At 43.8% G+C, this 21676-nt stretch overlaps 3 protein-coding genes across 7 annotated transcripts in view; 2 read left to right on the top strand and 1 right to left on the bottom strand.

Annotated features, from left to right (window-relative positions):
• Positions 1-4196, top strand: part of acap3a (ArfGAP with coiled-coil, ankyrin repeat and PH domains 3a) — a 55897-nt gene extending 51701 nt beyond the window's left edge. For all 3 annotated transcript variants that reach the window (XM_010875336.3, XM_020052011.2, XM_020052012.2), the window contains exon 24: positions 2881-4196. In XM_010875336.3, coding sequence (XP_010873638.1) covers positions 2881-2987 — 107 coding nt within the window. In that variant the 3' untranslated portion in view covers positions 2988-4196. The remainder of the gene's footprint in view (positions 1-2880) is intronic.
• An 842-nt stretch (positions 4197-5038) lies between these two features.
• hipk1a (homeodomain interacting protein kinase 1a) lies at positions 5039-17801 on the top strand. 3 transcript variants are annotated; one of them, XM_010875333.4, is made up of 18 exons: positions 5039-5320; positions 5602-6377; positions 6538-6729; positions 8923-9104; positions 9681-9804; positions 10072-10191; positions 10301-10387; positions 10480-10661; positions 10769-10919; positions 11054-11267; positions 11524-11642; positions 11955-12083; positions 13272-13441; positions 13534-13671; positions 13850-14017; positions 14186-14400; positions 14520-14653; positions 16214-17801. In XM_010875333.4, the coding sequence occupies exons 2-18, from the start codon at positions 5604-5606 to the stop codon at positions 16613-16615; spliced, it is 3501 nt and encodes a 1166-aa protein (XP_010873635.2). In that variant the 5' UTR covers positions 5039-5320; positions 5602-5603; the 3' UTR covers positions 16616-17801. The 3 variants fall into 3 exon arrangements, with proteins under 3 accessions (XP_010873635.2, XP_010873636.2, XP_010873637.2); XM_010875334.4 differs by lacking the exon at positions 11955-12083; XM_010875335.4 differs by lacking the exon at positions 11955-12083 and having other exon boundaries at positions 13275-13441.
• A 1404-nt stretch (positions 17802-19205) lies between these two features.
• On the bottom strand, positions 19206-21150 carry LOC105013674 (coiled-coil domain-containing protein 42). The gene is made up of 5 exons (XM_010875353.2): positions 21031-21150; positions 20681-20881; positions 20264-20485; positions 19713-19877; positions 19206-19311 (listed from the first exon to the last, which is right to left on the bottom strand). The coding sequence occupies exons 1-5, from the start codon at positions 21148-21150 to the stop codon at positions 19228-19230; spliced, it is 792 nt and encodes a 263-aa protein (XP_010873655.1). The 3' UTR covers positions 19206-19227.
• Between the last annotated feature and the right edge of the window lie 526 nt (positions 21151-21676).

Consider the following 21676-nt stretch of genomic DNA (forward strand, 5'->3'; position numbering starts at 1 on the left):
ACTTATATTGTTTAAACGAGACCACCAGAATAAGCCAAACGCTGTTCCCTCAGGCTCATCAATGGTATAGGATGTCAATATTATTAACACTAATGATGTCAAACTGTACTGTTGACTCTGATAATGGCGAAAACTAGCTCTGTACGATCATTTGTCTACTAATGGTTAGGGACCAACTTTATAATATACATAAATTCTCTTTAATGTCAAGCCAGATTAATTTGTTTGCTCTTAACACATTTCGAGTGGGACGTGTGTGTGTGTGTAAATGTGGTTTCACGGCAGGGTAATGTGCTCTGAACCAAAGATCAGATCATGCCGTTATGTTGTACATAACTCTCATCAATCTACCAGCTTGTGAAAGAATGCCAAATCAGCATTGTTTCGTCAAGGGGTAACAGACCTTGCTGAATATCTTTCTTTCAACACCTATAAGTCAGTCTGTATAACTAGTTGATTATTACAACCTTAAGGATACTGATCCAGCTGTGTTGTGGCATGAGGTGGATCTTTAGTAGACGCATGCATTTTGAGAAGGGGCAGGGCTTTCATTTTGGCGATTTAAAGGGGATTGAAATAAAGCGAATGAACTGTGATTCTGAGTAGATGAAATACTACAGTATGTAGTATCATTAATATGTACTTGTCTTGACTGGGACTTTTCTAAAGTTAAGCTTTTACATGGACTTTAAAGCAGCATTATGCACTTTTCCTACCAGTAATTTTGAATTTCAGTCTGTTACTTTTCGGTGTTTTCATTTTGTAGCGTACGTTTTTTCCTTCATTTAAGTGGACTGCCCCGAGAAATAGTGCAATGATCATTTAAATACAGAAGTTCTGTATTTTTTTTGTATTACGTTTATCAATACGATGCAGATGGTATTTTTTTAAACTTGATATATTTTGTTAATTTTTCTTTTCCTGAGTGCACACAACGTCACAACTGTAACTGTCGTTTCCTCATGCCTCTTTTTAGAAGACCGCCACAGCTCACAATCTAACTGTGATGTTATGGACCTTTTTTTATATAAGATTAAAATTGACAAGGTTATTTGTACATGTTTGTTGGAAACATTGGCTTATTATGTTATTCTAATGTATCTTGACTATACGGTATTAGATTTGTTCTGAGATTCGTGGTTGAATTGTGCATGGGGTGCTGTTGCCCAGGTCTTTCAAAGCCCTGTTAGTTTTGTTTGATTAATTAATTAATGTGTGTGTTAACATTTTATATACTGTTAAAAAGAACTAGGTGTAACGTGCTGCCAAATCATCAAAAGTGTACATAATATGGAATTGCAGAGGTTAGATCTGAGGTCCATGGTCAAACTGAACCTGACATTGGAATGGACCAAACCATAACATACAGAGATCGTTTCCCATGGACTTTTACAGACTAGTGAGAGAACATGAGATTAAGCTTGGTCGACGCAAATAAGCCAGCTCTCTACCTTCATCTCTCTCTCACTCACTCTCTATCTGTATCTCTCTATCTCCCATGAATACAAACAGACTTGGCTGGATGTAGGTCTCGCCCTGTGTGTACATAGTCAGAGGATGATCAGTCACCCCTGTTTCCAATGATACGGTGCACTTTCTGACCTAACCACATCACCAACATCATGTTCAATGCAAAGAATAATCGTTATCAGGAAATTCGGTCAGTTGTATTTACCGCGGGCTGGGAATTTCTGTTTTGGCATTCTGTTTGGGTTGCTTGAGTATTTTTCAAGCCAAAGACCACCTTTATAATTGTCACCTAATGTCTGCTTCCAGTTTAACCCTTGTTTTGGTTTCTACTGTGCATAAAAATTATAATAATTAAGAATAGATGACATTACACACAAAACTGGAGGGTATTTGATTCTGTGGAAAAGATATGGACCAATTAAAATCACAAAAAGATGCCAGTGATTTACATCAAGCCCCTACGATTTACTCGTGCAATGTTTTGGAATCAGTGGATTGACTGGACCATTGGTTGACTAGGGGACTGCACTGCTGTAAATATGTTCAAATATATTAACACTTGAAACTGCTTGCTTGTAACATACAACTAACTCTCCTGTATTTTCATTACTGTTTCTGTCTCTGAATCTGTACATTTTCTTTGAATATTGTTTAGAGAACACACGACTCTGAATACATTTGTGTAACACTACCGCTATCTTTGTTCATTTTCCTTTGCTGATGCATTCTAAAATCAGAAAAACAAATAAATGGAAGATGTGATTTAATGCCTACAGTAGCTTCTTCTTGCTTCCTTAATTCTTTTCTTTCTATAGCTGTGCTGTAACCCTTTGTCTACTAACTTCATTAACTTGAACAGGCAGTGCATCTGAGTCAACCATGTACACTGAGGGTATACGGCAAAACACCACACAATGTCCTCTGGCATTTAATTCATGGATTAAAAACAAATAGTATAGCTTGTGTAGTTTGCCCCATAACATTCAGGATGTACAAAACCCCACTAATTTCAGCACTGTTTATACAATATTAAATTAATTGCAAATCAATTCTGGACATTGAATTGAAAGGCCAGTGTATCGGCCCCCTGTAGTAGGTGCTGTCGTCTGTCCACTGTGTTCCCTCTTCATTAGTCAAGCTGAGACTTTCTCAGGGGGGTGCAGAGGCGTTTGCTTGGCAGTTGCCATGGCCACAAAGAAGTGACGCTTGAGCAAGTAAACATTGTGGGTGTAGCCCAACACCTCTGGCCCTACACTACGTTGTTGTTACTCTGAAAGGGCGGCATGTAGATTAAAAGTAGAAAATGTTTCTACACATCCTCGTTGTAAGGTAGGCCAACTGTCATTCCCCCGATGAATAAAACGCCCTTGTAGATGACGATGTTCTGTTACCCTCCTACCCTTTTTTCAGGAGACACCACTTACTTGGACATCTTCAGAGAATTCTCTCACATGGCGTCCCACAACCCGGAGAAGCTCAAGCGGAGGAGTGTGCATTTCAGACACTCATTCAGGTAGCCCCTGGATGGATGAGAGGTCGGGAAGGTCATACTTGAAGTGCAACAGTCGCTTTCCTTCATCATAGGTTTACACAGATTCAGAACCTGACTTCCTCTAAGATTCTCAATATTCTTCACAAACGAGGACCACTATTGCGCTCATTTAAATTGCCCCAACTACTGGTTTAATCGCTAATGACAATACCAGTATTGCCTAACACTAAAATGGTGATGTCAGTATTTAAACCACTGTCAGCATGCATGTCAGTGTACAGGAGATGCATTCAAAGGGTGCATCTAAAAAAAACAAATGACTTCAGTATGGGTGACTGTCACCCAATGCTTATTTTCGCTGTGTTACAAACATCTGTGAATTCCTAGATGCTGTTTATGTATTTCGTCTTTCATAGAAGATACTGATGCCTTCAGCAGTTGGGAAGCATATTTTGTTTGAGAATGTTGTTTGTTACAAATGTGTGAATGCATATTTTGTTATCCAGTCAACCAATTGTTTTGAGAACTTTTTGTAATGTGGCCTGTTTTTATAAGGATTTGCTGGACTTGTCCTCTCCTAATTGCCATATTACATAAATGTTCAGCATTGCTGTTACATGTAAACCTTCGATAAATCCAAGCACTTAACAGTTTGTCATCATGTGTTCTAGATAGATGTCAGTGCATTTTTCTTGTCCGTACTCTCAGATCCGTTTGACTATTCTGTTGAATGTACCAACGTATTATAGAAGAAATAACAGCATGTTATTTACATTGAACATGTTTTGTATTCTGTTGTGTGTGATGCATGCCTTTGGTTCATTTATATTTCTTACTCATAAACAAACTTGAAATAAGCAGCAGTGTCTCACTATAGCCTATAGGCTTCCAGCTCCGTTAGTTTGAATCTGTTGTTTACTGTGGATTCCATCAAGTTCATTCAAATGTTTTGTAATGTCAGTATTATTTTTCAAAAACGTTTTGTCTTTATCCTGGAACTATATGGAAGGTGATATTTCATTTTGACTATACTGGTATAGTCTTAATATGCTCTTAAATAAAATGTAGAATGTCTTTATATATTCGTACCACTATGAATTTCAATGCAGATACTGTATATAAACGCTGTAGAGGCAAAATGCTAATATATCTGAAAGGAATGTTATTTTGTCATGAATATTTTTAGAAGATGTATGCCTCTAAAGAGGTAATAAATAAAGTTTGTTAAATCTGACTGAATTTTATGTAAATTTGTATGTAATTTTTCATATCACTGAAATCTAAGCTATGAAATTTGTAACCACGATCAAAATCGACTGTCCCGAGTTCAGTGGGAGTGGCTACAGCGAAACAGGGTCTTAAACATGAATTGGATATCATGAAATTAGGGGCTAATTGGGTTAAAGTAAAAAACATATTACCCATTTCAGGCAAGGAGGTAGGTTCCTAATCTCATTCTGTCACTCCTTCTTTCTGACCCTGAACTGGAAAGGCTTACACCAGCATTTTAAGGTGGCGTTTACTTTAGTTAACTTTAGTTTCCAAATACAAAATGACTTAAGTAAAGGCTGAAACAATGCTGTTTAAATTGCATCCTGTTAAGGTTCTTAACTTTAAAGTTAAGTGAAGTATATAAAGCACTACACTGCACGTCCTATGATCACAAATTATCTGTTGGTAGTGTTTGTTGTTTGTCAATGTGATTGCTGTGGCATTGGTTTCCACTGGAACATTAGAAACCAGTGCTCACCTCAGCCCACACTAGTTCCAATCTGGCTAGAGAAATGGAGTGGGTAGAGAATTTTCAACTCCCTGGTGTACACTGGTATACAGAACACATACATGGAAACCACAGTATCATGCGTCCACTGTTATGACGAAAGCGTGTAAGCCTATTACCCCAAGACCGTCCTAAAAACGGTCTAGAGCTGCACTAGCGAGAACACTTTGAAAGCGTGCGTCTGCGTTACGGCTTGGTATGGCAACTGAATCATTAAGCTTGTAATGCACTGATGCCTTGTCATTCGTTTTTAAGTGCGCTTGTTTTCAATCATTACGGTGATACGGAAGTGCTGGTTTGCTACAGTCATGTGGTTATGCATGGATGGGGTGGGTCTATACTGCTGTTTTTGCAGTCAGTTTGATATTTTCTAGGTACCGCTAAATTATGTGGGGCTTATTTCAACGACGATTATCACCAGCTGATTTCTCCGTAAACCATCGATCATAGTATCTTGCTGCAAGCAGCTAGCTAACGGTTAGGTGGTTACTGTAGCTCACAATTGTGTGAGAAAAAATGGCTATGAGGCCTGCTGTTTTGGGAAAACGATCGGACCTACAAGACTAAGAAAAACACAGGTAACGTTTACCTGTTTTTGTTTAATGCATTTTTTTATTTACAGTTTTCGTGGCCCAGCTATTTGCTTTTGGTCCGCAGTAACACAGCCTTGGGCTGTAGCTAACATGCACTGTACTGTAGCAGAACATTTTGATAAAACACAGCTAAGTAATGTGCACTTGAGTCATAATGCTGTCAAAATTGTTCGAACTGGTTGATCTATTACGAGATAGAAAACCGACTGTCAGTCTGATCATCCAGCGGTACCAATAAGATATGATTTGTTTCTCATTTTGTGTAGACATGACTTCCCAGCTCCAGGTCTTCTCCTCTCCCTCGGTCTCCTCCAGCGCCTACACCCGCTCCAAGAAACTGAAGGTGGAGAACAGTGTGTGTGGTGTGAGCAGCCAGGTGGGCGACAACAACAACAACAATAATAATAATAACAACAACAACACTTACTACCAGCAGGGCCCTGTCAGAGGCCCCTCCCCCTCTGGATCAAGTTACAATCCAGCATACAGCTCCACCTCCCACCAGGGGTATCCATCAACAGGGGCGGGCTCCCGGGAACAGACAGTCGTGCGAGCGGCTGACAGCACCGGCAGCGCCCGAGGACCACCTTCTTCTTCATCTTCCTCCTCCTCTGCCAGCCGCCGTGTCAAGGATGCCGCGTCCTCTTCCCAGCCAGGCGACCTATACCAAAAGCAGTATGGGAATAGCCTGAAGAGGAAGAGTGTGGAGGTGGACAGCAGCGACAGTGTCCAGATTCTGGAGGAGCTCTCGGCCCCCGTTCTCTCCAACCGCACGGCCGCTGGTGGGGGTACTACCACAGCCCAGTCCATAGCCCATTCCACCTCAACCACCAAGAGTAGCAACTCTCACAGTGAGGGTGACTATCAGCTAGTGCAACATGAGATCCTGTGCTCTGTGGCTAACAGCTATGAGGTCCTTGAGTTCCTGGGGAGAGGCACATTTGGTCAGGTGGCTAAATGCTGGAAGCGTGGCACCAACGAAATCGTGGCCATCAAGATCTTAAAGAATCATCCCTCGTATGCCCGGCAAGGTCAAATTGAGGTTGGTGTCGCAAACCAGATTTGTATATTTCCTTTTGTAAGCTGTGACTAGACTGGCTGTTGATTTGCATTTATAAATTGTTTAAGAACTTGTATATATTTGTACATATTTTCTTGGAAAAGGAGATGATGGCGGTGATGATCCTCGTATTTCCACACAGGTTAGTATCCTGAGCAGACTGAGCACAGAGAACGCAGACGAGTTTAACTTTGTGCGTTCCTATGAGTGTTTCCAACACAAGAACCACACCTGTCTTGTGTTTGAGATGTTGGAGCAGAACCTATATGACTTCCTCAAGCACAGCAAGTTCAGCCCGCTGCTGCTCAAGTCCATCCGGCCGGTGCTTCAGCAGGTTTGAAACAGTACTATGTACTTCCTAATCCAAAAAGTTCAATAAAGTGCAATTTATCACATGCGCCGAACAATCACATTCCCTGAAGGCATTGAAAATACACCAGAAACATCCTGAAATACACAATCCACAATGAGTTTGACCAAAAAAAAAAATAATTATATATATATATATATATATATATATATATATATATATATATATATATATATATATATATATATATATATATATATATATATATATATATATATATATATATATATAATCACATACAGTGGGGAGAACAAGTATTTGATACACTGCCGATTTTGCAGGTTTACCTACTCACAAAGCATCTAGAGGTCTGTAATTTTTATCATAGGTACACTTCAACTATGAGAGATGGAAAAATCCAGAAAATCATTGATTTTAAATAAATACTTTTTTTAATAATGATTTTTAAATAATCAATTTGCATTTTATTGCATGATATAAGTATTTGATCACCTACCAACCAGTAAGAATTCCAGTTCTCACAGACCTGTTAGTTTCTCTTTAAGAAAGGCCTCCTGTTCTCCACTCATTACCTGTATTAACTGCACCTGTTTGAACTTGTTACCTGTATAAAAGACACCTGTCCACACACTCAATCAAACAGACCTCAACCTCTCCACAATGGCCAAGACTAGAGAGCTGTTTAAGGAGATCAGGGATAAAATTGTAGACTTGCACAAGGCTGGGATGGGCTACAGGACAATAGGCAAGCAGCTTGGTGAGAAGGCAACAACTGTTGGTGCAATTATTAGAAAATGGAAGAAGTTCAAGATGACGGTCAATCTCCCTCGGTCTGAGATGCAAGATCTCACCTCGTGGAGCATCAATGATCATGAGGATGGTGAGGAATCAGCCCAGAACTACACGGCAGGACCTGGTCAATGACCTGAAGAGAGCTGGGACCACAGTCTCAAAGAAAACCATTGGTGACACACTACGCCGTCATGGATTAAAATCCTGCAGCACACGCAAGGTCCCCCTGCTCAAGCCAGCGCATGTCCAGGCCCGTCTGAAGTTTGCCAATGACCATCTGGATGATCCAGATCAAGTCATGTGGTCTGATGAGACAAAAATAGAACTTTTTGTTTTAAACTCCACTCGCCGTGTTTGGAGGAAGAAGAAGGATGAGTACAACCACAAGAACATCCCAACCGTGAAGCATGGAGTTGGAAAAATTATTCTCTGGGGATGCTTTTCTGCAAAGGGGACAGGACGACTGCACCGTATTGCGGGGAGGATGGATGAGGCCATGTATCGTGAGATCTTGGCCAACAACCTCCTTCCCTCAGTAAGAGCATTGAAGATGGGTCGTAGCTGGGTCTTCCAGCATGACAACGACCCGAAGCACACAATCAGGGCAACTAAGGAGTGGCTCCTTAAGAAGCATCTCAAGGTCCTAGAGTGGCCTAGCCAGTCTCCAGACCTGAACCCAATAGAAAATATTTGGAGGGAGCTGAAAGTCCGTATTGCCCAGCGACAGCCCTGAAACCTGAAGGATCTGGAGAATGTCTGTATGGAGGAGTGGGCCAAAATCCCTGCAGCAGTGTGTGCAAACCTGGTCAAGAACTACAGGAAACGTATGATCTCTGTAATTGCAAACAAAGGTTTCTGTACCAAATATTAAGTTCTGCTTTTCTGATGTATCAAATACTTATGTCATGCAATAAAATGCAAATTAATTACTTAAAATCATACAGTGTGATTTTTGTTTTAGATTCCGTCACTCACAGTTGAAGTGTACATATGATAAAAATTACTGACCTCTACATGCTTTGTAAGTAGGAAAACCTGCAAAATCAGCAGTGTATCAAATACTTGTTCTCCCCATTGTGTGTGTGTGTGTGTGTGTGTGTGTGTGTGTGTGTCTCGCTACCCTCTTGACACATATTGAACATTCCCCACAGCCATAATTAAGATACCACAGCACCTTTTATTTACTTTTCCAAAAAATTTGAAAAGGAAAGTTTTGAATGAAGAACAGAAACGTTCGATTTGCAGTAGTCTCTTAATTTCAACCCATTTGTTCCTCACTCAAAACCTTCCTTTTCCGCTTTTTTGGAAAGGAAAGAAAAAGGAGCAGTGGCCTTATTTTTTTTTCTTCCCGGAGCTGTATGTGTAGTACACCTGTTAGTGTTTCATGGTACCGCGTGTCACCAGGTGGCCACGGCCCTGATGAAGCTGAAGAGCTTGGGTCTGATCCATGCTGACCTGAAGCCGGAGAACATCATGCTGGTGGATCCTCTCAGACAGCCCTACAGGGTGAAGGTCATAGATTTCGGCTCTGCCAGTCACGTCTCCAAGGCCGTGTGTTCCACCTACCTGCAGTCGCGTTACTACCGGTGAGTGCCGATCAGGGGGCACTTCTGTTTACATTAAGATTGTAATTCTTCTTTTTCTTATATTGCCTTTATTTAGTACATGTATATTATATTTGGTAATTTGTGTTTTTCCAAGCTCGATGGTATGCACTTGTGTGCACATGGATTGTTTTGTTCAGTTGTCTTTATAATGCGCATTGAGCACGGGAAATGCTCTCAACAAAATAAAACACCATGTGTTTTTTTATTTTTTATATGTATTATGAGGGATGTCACCAGACTTGTGAAACACTTTGGGCTCAGGAAGACTGCCATGGGGCTTGGGTGGGGTGCCCTGCTGCTCTGTCATATAACCACGCACAATATAAATGAAAATTCACGCTTCGAAAATGAAGCACCTGTCGGCTCTTGTTGTGCTCGTTTCCTAATGTTGTGTTAATGTCAGTTTACGATACACTGACCAACAAACATCTGGGGCTGGAGCCTGGACAGCCCTGGTCTGGTGACAGCCCTGGTCTGGTGACAGCCCTGGTCTGGTGACAGCCCTGGTCTGTTGATTCTGGGATAATGTCCAAAGGTTTGTGTGTTTGGTTGCAGGGCACCAGAGATCATCCTGGGTCTTCCCTTCTGTGAAGCTATAGATATGTGGTCTCTGGGCTGTGTTATTGCTGAACTGTTCTTGGGTTGGCCTCTTTATCCTGGTGCCTCAGAGTATGATCAGGTCAGCACCACCTCTTCTACCTTCAGTGAGACACAACACTGTCATCCATCAGTGATGTGTATTTGTTTCCTCTGTTTCAGTTTCAGTAACAGTAAGCCTAATACAATAAGAGGGATGAGGAAATATCCTAGACGTGGACTAAAAAGTGTCTGTAAAGTCCGATCTGAAGTACTTCTCCAAAACCAGGCTTTACCAGGGACCAGGAAGCCACCACTAAACTCTGATTAACACTGTAGCTGTTGCTTTTGTGTTGGCTGCATGGATCAGATCCGGTACATCTCCCAGACCCAGGGCCTGCCTGCCGAATACCTCTTGAGTGCCGGCACTAAGACCAGCCGCTTCTTCAACAGAGGCCCTGACTCCAGCTACCCCCTCTGGAGGCTCAAGGTGGGTAGCATGAAACGTGTGCGCGCATCGAAATTGATGAATAGTCTGCATCATACAGAACCTTTTAATAGTATTAGTAAAAAAAAAAAAAAAAAAATCCTGTCTTTAGACTCCTTCAGAGCACGAGGCGGAGCTGGGAATAAAATCCAAGGAGGCTCGGAAATACATCTTCAACTGTTTGGATGACATGATGCAGGTGAGGGTGTTTTTTCACTTGCGTCGTGAATACATTGGCGTCCTGAATTCGGCCGCGCTCACTGATTTGTGTGTGTGTGTGTGTGGCGGCAGGTGAACATGACGAGTCTGGAGGGGACCGATGTCCTGGCAGAGAAGGCTGACCGCAGGGAGTTCATTGACCTGCTGAAGAAGATGCTAACGCTGGACGCGGACAAACGAATCACCCCCATGAAGACCCTGAACCACCCCTTTGTCACCATGACGCACCTCCTGCACTTCCCGCACAGCTCTCAGTAAGGCGGGACACTTGGCGATGTCGTGTCGTGGCCTCCGTGTCGTGTGCACTTCAGCAATCCCAGCGGCCGTACGAAACCCCCTTGTTTCTCCTCTATGTTTTCAGTGTGAAGTCCTGCTTCCAGAACATGGACATCTGCAAGCGCAGGGTGAGTGCCTTCGAGAGTGGGAAGAATCTGTTTTCCAGCAACGCCACGCCCAGCGCTGCTGCCAACCTCACAGTCACATTCAGCAGTCAGCTGAACCAGCACAGCCAGGTGAGGCCACAGGTCTTTTCATTTGATCGTCGTTAGCCAGCGTGCGCTAACGTAATATCCCGGGATATTAACATTGAAAGTGTGAAATTGGATGACCTGGGGTAATAAATGATTGTTGTCCCGCGCCGTGTCAGATGGCGTCATCTGGTGGCCAGTCTCTGTCCCTGAGCAGCAACGTCCCGCTACTCAACTACCAGCCGGGTCAGCCAGGTCTGTACCAGCAGGCGACCATCAACATCCCTGGTCTCACCCAGCAGAGTGTCCCTTTACAGACCCGATCCTCTCAGCTGTGTGGCCAGACCGAGCCCTTCCAGCAGACCCTCATCGTCTGCCCACCCACCATCCAAGGTGAGAGGCGTGCCCGGCGGGGGGTGCACCGTCTGAACGGCGGTGATTGCCGTTTGGTCGGAGCCCGTGTGAAGACCACGTTTATGTTGGGAGTCGAATTAAAGAAAGTCAGATATGGTAGTTTCAGTGCAAGCGAGGTTATGTGACATGACTGTTTCCCTTCGCTGTGATGTTCGCAGTCAGTGCCTGCAGAGCTGTATATGAATACCAATGTAACCGACACTGTGTCTAATTTAGAGCTTTGATTTGGTCTTAGGCCTCCAGACGTCAGGTAAACACTCTGGTTTCCCAGTGAGAATGGAGAACTCGGTTCCCATGGTTCCCCACAACCAGTCCTCTCAGCCTCTCCATCTTCAGCCAGGGATGCTCACACAGGTACAGTAAGCCTGGCTTCTGCATGACCTCTAACCCACTGCCTCGTCCCGCGTGTGTCCGCTGGAGTCCCGTCGATAACCACCGGGTTTACCGCACCGGAAGGTAGCACCGGCGATCCTGGTCAACGCCACGCTGTTGAACCTGTTTACCAGTTCTAGGCTGTTCAGTAGAGGACGCTGTTGAACCTGCGTCCTCTCCTTCCTATCGAGAATCACCGTCAGACTCTGGCGAAGGGGGCGCGGAGGTGGGACTCGCCCTTCCTGTCTGGTTCTCTAACCCCGTCATCCCTCCGTCACACCTCCTCCTCACCAGGCCTCCTGCAACCCCCTGATGGTAGCCACCCTACGCGGCCCGGTGCCAGGAATGGTCCCACTGTATTCGCTGGCCCTCGGCCGTGGGGCCGGAGTGTCTGGCCTACTGGATCAGAGCCCAACCCTGCTGGTAAATCACCAAACCTGTTGCCCTCTGTACTCTCCCACGCACCCCCACTCCCGGCACATTTCAGGGGTACGCAGAGCATGGGACGCATGTGCTACGGCTTTCTCTGGCCTGCGCTTTATGCTTGCAGTGTCTACATTTTAGTCATTCAGAGGACAATCTTATCCCGGTGGACTTACTTGAACAATTAAGGTTAAGTGCCTTGCGTGAGGGCACTTTCTTTCTCTCTCCTTGGCGACACTGGCTTTGAACCAGAAACCTTCCAGTTACTGGCCTAACACCAAGCACTAGGCTTTCTTTCGCCACCCACTCTCTCCTTTCCTCTCCCCTTTCCAAAAAGAGAGCTTTTGCGTTACGATACAGAGCCCGCTGAAGCTTCCGGAAGTCTTGCTGAAATGTAATCGGATACGACCGGATGTAAATAGGACATCGATACGTTCAGATCCCTTGTTGTTTAATGTATGACTGCCGTTGCTCATGGAAACATGAGGAATGCAGGCTTCGATAATGCCACTGGTTTGTCCATGTATCTCTCAACAGATTCCCAATGTTGGAAAGGACTTCTACCGTTCTACCTAACTCTTCTTTTAGGGCATGTCTGCTTGGCTTGAGAGAGTTAGAAGGGGCCGTTAGGTGTTTTGGTTTCCCTCCTCAGCAATAACTCTCCGGCTTTTATCTATTCAGGTCTTCTCTGGAGAACAGAAACCGATCATACAATGTTTGGTCCCACAGTATGTCTTTATCCTGTGAATTTGTGCTTTGTGTGTGTGTGTGTGTGTGTGTGTGTGTGTGTGTGTGTGCGCGTGTGCGTGTGCGTGTGCGTGTGCGTGTGCGTGTGCGTGTGCGTGTGCGTGTGCGTGTGCGTGTGCGTGTGCGTGTGCGTGTGCGTGTGCGTGCGTGCGTGCGTGCGTGCGTGCGTGCGTGCGTGCTGGATGCCTCTAGCACTCAATGACCAGAGCAGACCCTGAATCCTGTCCGTCTACAGGCTGCATGTGCTTGTCACTCCTCTGTCCTGTGGTTCTTGCAGAAACCTGACCTGCATTCAATAATGGTCTATCGTGTACATGTAGCACATTTTTCCATTTCCCTTAAAACAGACTGTTCTTTCATTGAGTGTGGTCAATTGTGTTAGGAATGAATGTGGCATAAAGCCTTTTGTTTAGTTTTTTTCGTGTGTGTGTGTACGTACAGCAGGGCTGGCCTGCAGGCACCCAGCAGATCATTATCCCCTCCACGTGGCAGCAGATGCCGGGCATGGCCATCCACAACCCTAGCCAGTCCCAGACACTGGTTCCTGACTCGCCCATGGGAGTCCCCCTGTCTGGGGGAGATGGCTCAGGACAGCAGGCCTCCCACTGGAGGTGAGCTTCTGATGACTGCCCTGTCCTGCCCGTGTGCTGTACTAATTGAAATATGTACGGGAAGCTAATTCCAAATCATTGTGTGGCGCTAGGGGTCGTCATGGAGGTCATTACGATGGCGTCCCGCAGGTGGAGCATGCCCTGGGGCGTCACGCAACCAGAGCCCCCTCCCAGGCAAGGTCGCAGCAGGGGAAAAGGTCCAAGGCTCGACATGCAGACAGCAGGCCCAGGTGACCTTTACACCAGTGATCAGGTCCCAGAATACACACATTGTTTATACAGCTGATGATAAACATTCCTCGCCGAATGTGCGCGTTGAACAATAACCGGCGAAAGCCTTCCGTCTGAGAGCGCATTGAAACGCGTCAACACGCTTCACGTTTGCAATGACACGGGTCCATTTTCCAGGCCTGCGTCTTTGCTGCATCCGGCTGCCTCTGTAGTCCACAACACCCCTCTGCCAGCCTTCAGCGGGGACCCCATAGTCATCTCCGATACGCCCAGCCCGGCGGTCAGCATCATCACCATCCACAGCGACACCGAGGACGAGGAAGACCGGAAGGTCCCAGCTACCAGGTGAGCTCACACTCCGTGGTCAGATGCGTCCACCTAACACGTGCATGAGTGACAGCGGAGAAACCGTCTCTGGAAAACGGCGCCGTGGATGAACCGTGGCTTTGGACGTCTCACTTTTCTGTCTGAAGTGGTTGGGTCGATAACTTCAGGTGGGTTTTCCTGTCGCAGCTCGGGTGCCAATCAGCGGGCCAACGTGATCAGCTGTGTGACAGTCCACGACTCTCTCGACTCGGACTCGTCCACCAGCAGTCCCCTGAGCCCCAAGTGCCTGGCCAACAACTCGTCCTTGTCCCAGACCTCCCACTTCTCCTCATCCAAGTCCCTGGCCATCATCCTGCCCTCTGTGAAAACCCAGCCTGGGGAGAGCAGAGCGCACAAACCTGGTCAGCACCTTCACACCTACAGTCTACTCTACCCAGATTTGCCTTAAATGATTAGCCTTTTATTTTATTGCAACATCTCATTCATGTACAGTAAGTATACATTATGTATGGTTTTTCAGATCAATCCGCCCATGTCGCTGGTAAGTCAAAGAAGGGAATGGCTCAGCATTCCAGCAGGTCAGGAGGGGACTTGAGCTCTGATCGCCACCAGAGTGCCAGATCCAGCAGATCCCAACCACTCAACCTGAGTCAGGTAAGATTTGATTTCACCTGTCATGTCCTAGTATAGCACATTTTATTTGTTGTTTAATGTTCCCAGGTTTTTCCATGCCACCACATCAACTACTTGCTTGTAATTCTTTTTTTGTTTTCCTCTAGCACTGAGTTTGCTGTTTGTTACTAAAGTAAAATGTACTTAGTTTTACTGGGTTGTGTGGTTGTCCCTATTTGACAGTTGCTCTGGACAAGAAAATGTAAATGTCCTCAATGTGTAGTTATAGTGGGGAGAACAAGTATTTGATACAATGCTGATTTTGCAGGTTTTCCCACTTACAAAGCATGTAGAGGTCACTTCAACTGTGAGAGACGGAATCTAAAACGAAAATCCCAAAAATCCCATTGTATGCATTTTATTGCATGACATAAGTATTTGATACATCGGAAAAGCAGAACTTAATATTTGGTACAGAAAACTTTGTTTGCAATTACAGAGATCATATGTTTCCTGTAGTTCTTGACCAGGTTTGCACACACTGCAGCAGGGATTTTGGCCCACTCCTCCATACAGACATTCTCCAGATCCTTCAGGTTTCGGGGCTGTCGCTGGGCAATATGGACTTTCAGCTCCCTCCAAAGATTTTCTATTGGGTTCAGGTCTGGAGACTGGCTAGGCCACTCCAGGACCTTGAGATGCTTCTTACGGAGCCACTCCTTAGTTGCCCTGGCTGTGTGTTTCGGGTCGTTGTCATGATGGAAGACCCAGCCACGACCCATCTTCAATGCTCTTACTGAGGGAAGGAGGTTGTTGGCCAAGATCTCGCGATACAAGGCCCCATCCATCCTCCCCTCAATACAGTGCAGTCGTCCTGTCCCCTTTGCAGAAAAGCATCCCCAAAAATGATGTTTCCACCTCCATGCTTCACGGTTGGGATGGTGTTCTTGGGGTTGTACTCATCCTCCTTCCTCCAAACACAGCGAGTGGAGTTTAGACCAAAAAGCTAAATGTTTGTCTCATCAGACCACATGACTTGATCTGGATCATCCAGATGGTCATTGGCAAACTTCAGACGGGCCTGGACATGCGCTGGCTTGAGCAGGGGGACCTTGCGTGTGCTGCAGGATTTTAATCCTTGACGGCGTAGTGTGTTACTAATGGTTTTCTTTGAGACTGTGGTCCCAGCTCTCTTCAGGTCATTGACCAGGTCCTGCCGTTTAGTTCTGGGCTGATCCCTCACCTTCCTCATGATCATTGATGCCCCACGAGGTGAGGTCTTGCATGGAGCCCCAGACCGAGGGCGATTGACCGTCATCTTTAAGTTCTTCCATTTTCTAATAATTGCGCCAACAGTTGTTGCCTTCTCACCAAGCTGCTTGCTTATTGTCCTGTAGCCCATCCCAGCCTTGTGCAGGTCTACAATTTTATCCCTGATGTCCTTAGACAGTTGAAGTGTACCTGTAATAAAAATTACAGACCTACATGCTTTGTAAGTAGGAAAACCTGCAAAATCGGCAGTGTATCAAATACTTGTTCTCCCCACTGTATGTACAAATATTAACAAAGTGACATCAACTTTAGCCATGTTTTCCTCTTCAGGTACAGCAGTCTGTGATGTCCTCGTCACAAGACGGAACAGAAGGCAACAGCAGCTCCTTGCGCCGCCCACCCACCTACCCTCCTCCTGTCTCGTCCCACTCCTCCTTCCGCCTTCACGAGGCTGCCTCCATCTTCACCTCCACACCTAACCTGTACGCCTACCCTGCCTCTGCGGCCCTGGCCTCTGTCTCGCAGGCTGTGGACCAGCTTCACGCCGGAGGCTCTTCTCGACAGGCCCGGCCTAGCGGGCCCTACTCCTCCCTGGGGCTCCTCCACGCCCAAGGCCAGTACCACCACCAGCAGCAGCAGCAGCTGGCGGCCCAGCCTTACCCCGTCCCCAGATCCAGCACGGCAGCTTACCAGCTCAGCCAGAGAAAGCTTAGCCAGTACCCCTACCTGTGAGGAATAAAGGCTGCATGACACCAAATTCCATAGTCTATTTCTGTGGACCGAACTTCTTTAGCCCAGCAGAAGACCAAACAGAGACCAAGATTATAAAGGTGTGTACCACTGTAAGTTTAGTACAGGGACAGAAATGTGCAATTTATTAATGCTTTGTTTTACATTATTTTAACAGCTTTGTGGGTGATACATCTTTATTTTATTTTTATTATTTCAGAGATTTTAAAGTGGTAAATACTGTGTTTATTTACTTCCTGGTTATGGAATTAAAGAAAAACAAAAAATGATCATAGATATTTCTCCTATGTATTTAGTTTTACAGTATTTGCTTTTATTGTAATAGCTTATAATAGCCTACCTGTCAAAAGCACCAAACCTTGTATCCTTTACTCTGTCGTTATCATGACATTTTATTTCCATTGTTATTTTTTTCCATGTACTTTTCTAATCTGCTAGAGCTATAACAGTATTTTATCATTGTTTAATGTGTCTAAGCATTTTAAAAGACAGTGAAAATTTTTTTTTTCTTCTGTTAAATGTTATTCGTGTTTCTATGTTAAAAAACTAAAGATAAAATAATGCTTTGATATAATGTGTTACCTTGTCTAAGACCTCTGACATTGCCCTTTGCCAACAGTAATGTCTTTTGTATGTGTGTGGTCTTGACGAGTTCTCTCATTGATTCTACTTGTTAGTCACGTGTTAATCATCACATCACCATAGGCCTATTGTGTCAATTTGGTGTGCATGGCTTATTGCCCTGGGGGGGTGGTGACTTCACTTAAGGGTCAATGAAATTACCTACAATGTTCAAATTCTGAGGCACCAGACCGTGAAAAATGTACTCCCTTAATGATAGGCCTTAGTCTCCTGTTTCGTTTTTTGTCGATAAGTACTAAACTAGTTTTCAACTTCTCATGTCTTACGACATATATAGTAAAACTGTATTACGTTAGGGGCTTGTTTCCCAGACCCAGGTAAAGTCTACTCTTGTTCAATAGAGTATGTTGTTCACATGTTTACAGTAATCTGCATCCAGAGAGCAATGTGTTTTTAGTCGTTGTTAAGGATGCATGTGTCTTTTCTGGAGTAGGATATACAAGGGTGTTTAGTAGGCCGCCTATGGTAAATAGAATGTCTAAATGGTGCAACTGATGTATATGTTAAATGTGGATAGGAACTTAAATGTCAATAGTAGAAATATGATCTCCAACTGTTACCCTGTTCCATTTAGACTGCACAGAAAATGGTCAACAGTCATCCTAGATTTTATTTGGTGAATTGTGTATGAGTGTATAAATATGTTTGATATAAAAGCAGTGATGGTTTTCATTACATATATGCTGTTCATACAATCCTATTATAATGTGAAGTGCTACATATAGTAGAACACACAACACACCTTTACATAGACAATAAAAAAAAAAATGTTTAAAGGCCTAATGCTGCAATTTTTATCTTTTGAAAATGTGAAAAGGTATACCCCTGAAACGTTGTCTTTAACAATTTTGGACACATTGATAACTTCAGTCCAACCACATTCAATGATAACCCGATATAACAAATCTTTGAAACCTGTTATGCAGTTAAAATAAACAGAAATTCAATTTTCATTAGGTGGAAAAGGTACGCCCCTAGCTTTATATCACATAAAATGGTGAGTATTTGAATCAAGTGCACCAAAACAAAAGCAAATGATTAGAAAAGCATTAGAAAGTAAATTGATTATAAAGATTATAATCTAGGTCTGGTTTGATTTTGACCATATGGCTATGTGGAAACGTCATACTAAAAACAAAACTATCAGATGCCCCCAGAATAAAGATTATTGATGCCCAGAAGTCTGCGAGGCATTATAAATCCATTTGAAGTACATAATTCCACTGTCCGATGGATTATCTACTACAATTCCAGGCAATCTACATATGACAGGTGGTCCCACCAAATTCAGACCAAGTGCTGACAGAAAGATGCTTAAAAGAAGTCTCTAAGAAACCTAAGGCAACATCAGCTGATTTACAAGCACCTCTGGCCATAATCAATTTAAATCCAAGTTCATGAGCAAACTGTTTAAGAGCTTGTGTTTCAGCTTGCTCATACAACCTCCATGAACTGGCCACCCTAAAACAAATGTGTGCATATCAATGTGGATATCAGCGGACAAAGTCAACAGGTCTGTTTTTGGAGTCCACAGTCCGTGTGCAGTGTCCCTTTAAATAAAACAGACACAGGTCTTTGGTTTTCTCTGTATTACAGCATGGTCAACAACCAGCAGTGTCATCCTGTCTACAGCCCCATCCAGCTTCACTCCGTTTTTAGCTATGTATTGTTGGGAAGGGATTGTAAGCATTTGGTTGTTAGTCTAAACCTGTTGATTCGGATCATTTTTATTTTATTTGGCCGTTAAGATGTTTGCTGTGCTGTTGTGCTACTGCTAACTGTATATTCCAAAGTTCCCCATCAATTGAACCATCCAGGATGTATCTAAAAAGATATCTTTTTAATATGATCCAGAACAATTGTGCTTTCGTGTTAGTAAGCGAAGGTAAATGAACATATACAGAATATATGCTTTCATACAAAACAGCTCTACTAGATTGAAGGGGATCCTTCTATCGGTGTCCGGATGGTCCTGGCTGATCTGGCTTGCTCACCTCCTCCCAAATGGAGATCAGATCAGCTAAGAACATCTGGATCTGTCAATCAAAAACAGTTGGATATCAGAAACACATTAGTGATTATTGGTGTTCACAGATTTCTCCTTTTCACTTCACGGGGTCATTATGGGTTATTATGTGTAGATTGATGGCAAAAATATGTTTTTAATTAATGATTTTTTTTTTATCCATGACAAAAACAAAACGTGAGAAAGTAAAAGGGTCTGAATACTTTCTGAAGGCACAGTATGTAACAATTTCCTAACAGACAAACAAATTTCCTGACGGTCAAGAATCCATGAGATTTAATGAAAATAAAGTTTGCTTACTTTGATAATGATTAGCTGGTCCTTTTACCTAGTATTTGCTCTATGGTGCACCATGCCCTATATCCTGTGTTGTTTTTAACGATGAGTCATGGGTTAACTACTGTGCAGTACCTTCTCCAGCTGTTTCAGCGTGTCCTCTGGCAGAACAGGGGATTCCCCGTTGTCTTTTCCCCGCTTCCACACACTCTGGTACAGGTTCAGTGTGGCCATCTTGATTGTGCCCAATAGCAGTGTCTTCTTGGCAGCTGTGTTCTGAATGTGGGCCCATCTTGATTCCTGTATATCAAGAGGATCATCGTTTGACCCGACCCTTATCTCAGAAGCCCTGTTTCTATCTAGTTCCAATACGCAGCCGTTCTGACTGTGGCCACGTTTTAGGCATACGCAGAAGATTTAAAGATGCATTTGTGATTATACGTGTAGACAGACAACATCATATCTAGATCAAGAAGATCAAGATGAAGGATCGAGGAAAACAATAGCACAAGGAAAAACAATGCTTTAGTTTATTTGTGGCCATTCTGGGGGAAAATGGTGAGGAATCTCGTTTGAGTAAGCTTTTAAGCACTAGGTGTATTAACCTGTGTCTGGACAATTTTGTCCATTACAGGACAATCCCTATCAAAGACATTGTAAGGAGAGGGGTCACTCTCATGTCTTACCCAAATCAGGCCCTCAGCGCGGGCTTGGTCGAGCTGGCTCTGTAACTGGGCCAGGGTATTGTTGTAGTGCAACAGAGTGTCGTTGCTTTGCTCCGTGAAGCGGGCCAGTTGGGCTCGGGCCTTCTCTGTGCTCTCCTGGTTCTGCTGGGTAGTCCGGACAAGGTCCTCCCTGTTCAGCATTAATGTGTCGTAGCGAGACATCACCTGTCGGGCCTCCTGAAACTTAGAGAGAAAAAGGGAATATTAATTGTGTTCTGCATGATCCCCTAATGCCCACAGTCTAAGGGCCAGTTTGGCAAACAGATTGAGCCTCAACATCAGTGGAATCAGCCATAAGGGTGCATTTGTCTATGAAGATCAATCAAATCACACACATTTTGGAGGAGTTCGTCTAATCAAACCCTTAGTATAATGTACCTGTTCACTGGCCTGAACCACTTTATCCAAATATCGGGGGTAGATAGCATTCTTCTGTACTCGTTTCTCCAGACGATCTCTCTCTTTGATAAGAGCTTCCATCTCCTCCTGGAGTGTGGCTAGTTCCGCCTGCTTCTGATTGGTCAGTTCCCTCTCTCGGCCAGCCTTCCTAACCGCTCTATATCGTTTTACTTCATTATCCTTAGAGAGATCATAGGTTGAGTATGACAAGTTCATCTCTCAGTGAGGTCATGTGAAAGTATAACAAATGAATCTCTGAGTCTGATGGGTAGACAACAGAAGGGGGACAAATGTGTAAGTGCATTGATGTTCAGAAGCTTTGATGGTACATTCAGGAAGTTGTCAAATTTCTTCAGATACTCTTTCCTCTGCTCCTCTTTCTCTCTGAGTTCTTTCTTGCGGACCCTCAGGGCTTTGAGGGTTGACTCAAAACTCTGAAACCCAAACATTTCAATTTTATTGCCAGGAAAAATTTGATGTACAATGACAGATTTATTGAAATGTATGAAATATATTTCACCTCTGTTTGCAATTTCATAGCTTTTTGGACTTCCATGGCCTCCCACCTTTTTTGCAGAAGACGGGAAGAGGGAGCCAGCATCTCATCTCCAGCTGATGAGGACTTCCTGTGAAAAGGTTCAGTTGTAATGTAATTCTGATGAGGACTTCCTGTGAAAACGGTCAGCGGTAATGTAATTCTTTGACATCATCATTACCAAAAGGCATGAATGCAACAGATAGATTGCTCACAATGTAGTAGAAAAATACCTTAAATGTGTACACAATATTACTCACACTAGCTGGTCTTGAAGGTTCTCACCAAAATATCTTTTGAAATAATCTGACAAATTTACAGACATAATGAATAATGCCTAATTATTCATATATGAGAAAGGATATGAATCAGAGCTTATTGACTTAATGTCATTGTTTGAATTTCTGTTGGGGTTGCAGTTTACAGAATATATACTCAGA

The sequence above is a fragment of the Esox lucius genome, chromosome 12 (genome assembly GCF_011004845.1).
Source record: "Esox lucius isolate fEsoLuc1 chromosome 12, fEsoLuc1.pri, whole genome shotgun sequence".
Taxonomy (NCBI): domain Eukaryota; kingdom Metazoa; phylum Chordata; class Actinopteri; order Esociformes; family Esocidae; genus Esox; species Esox lucius.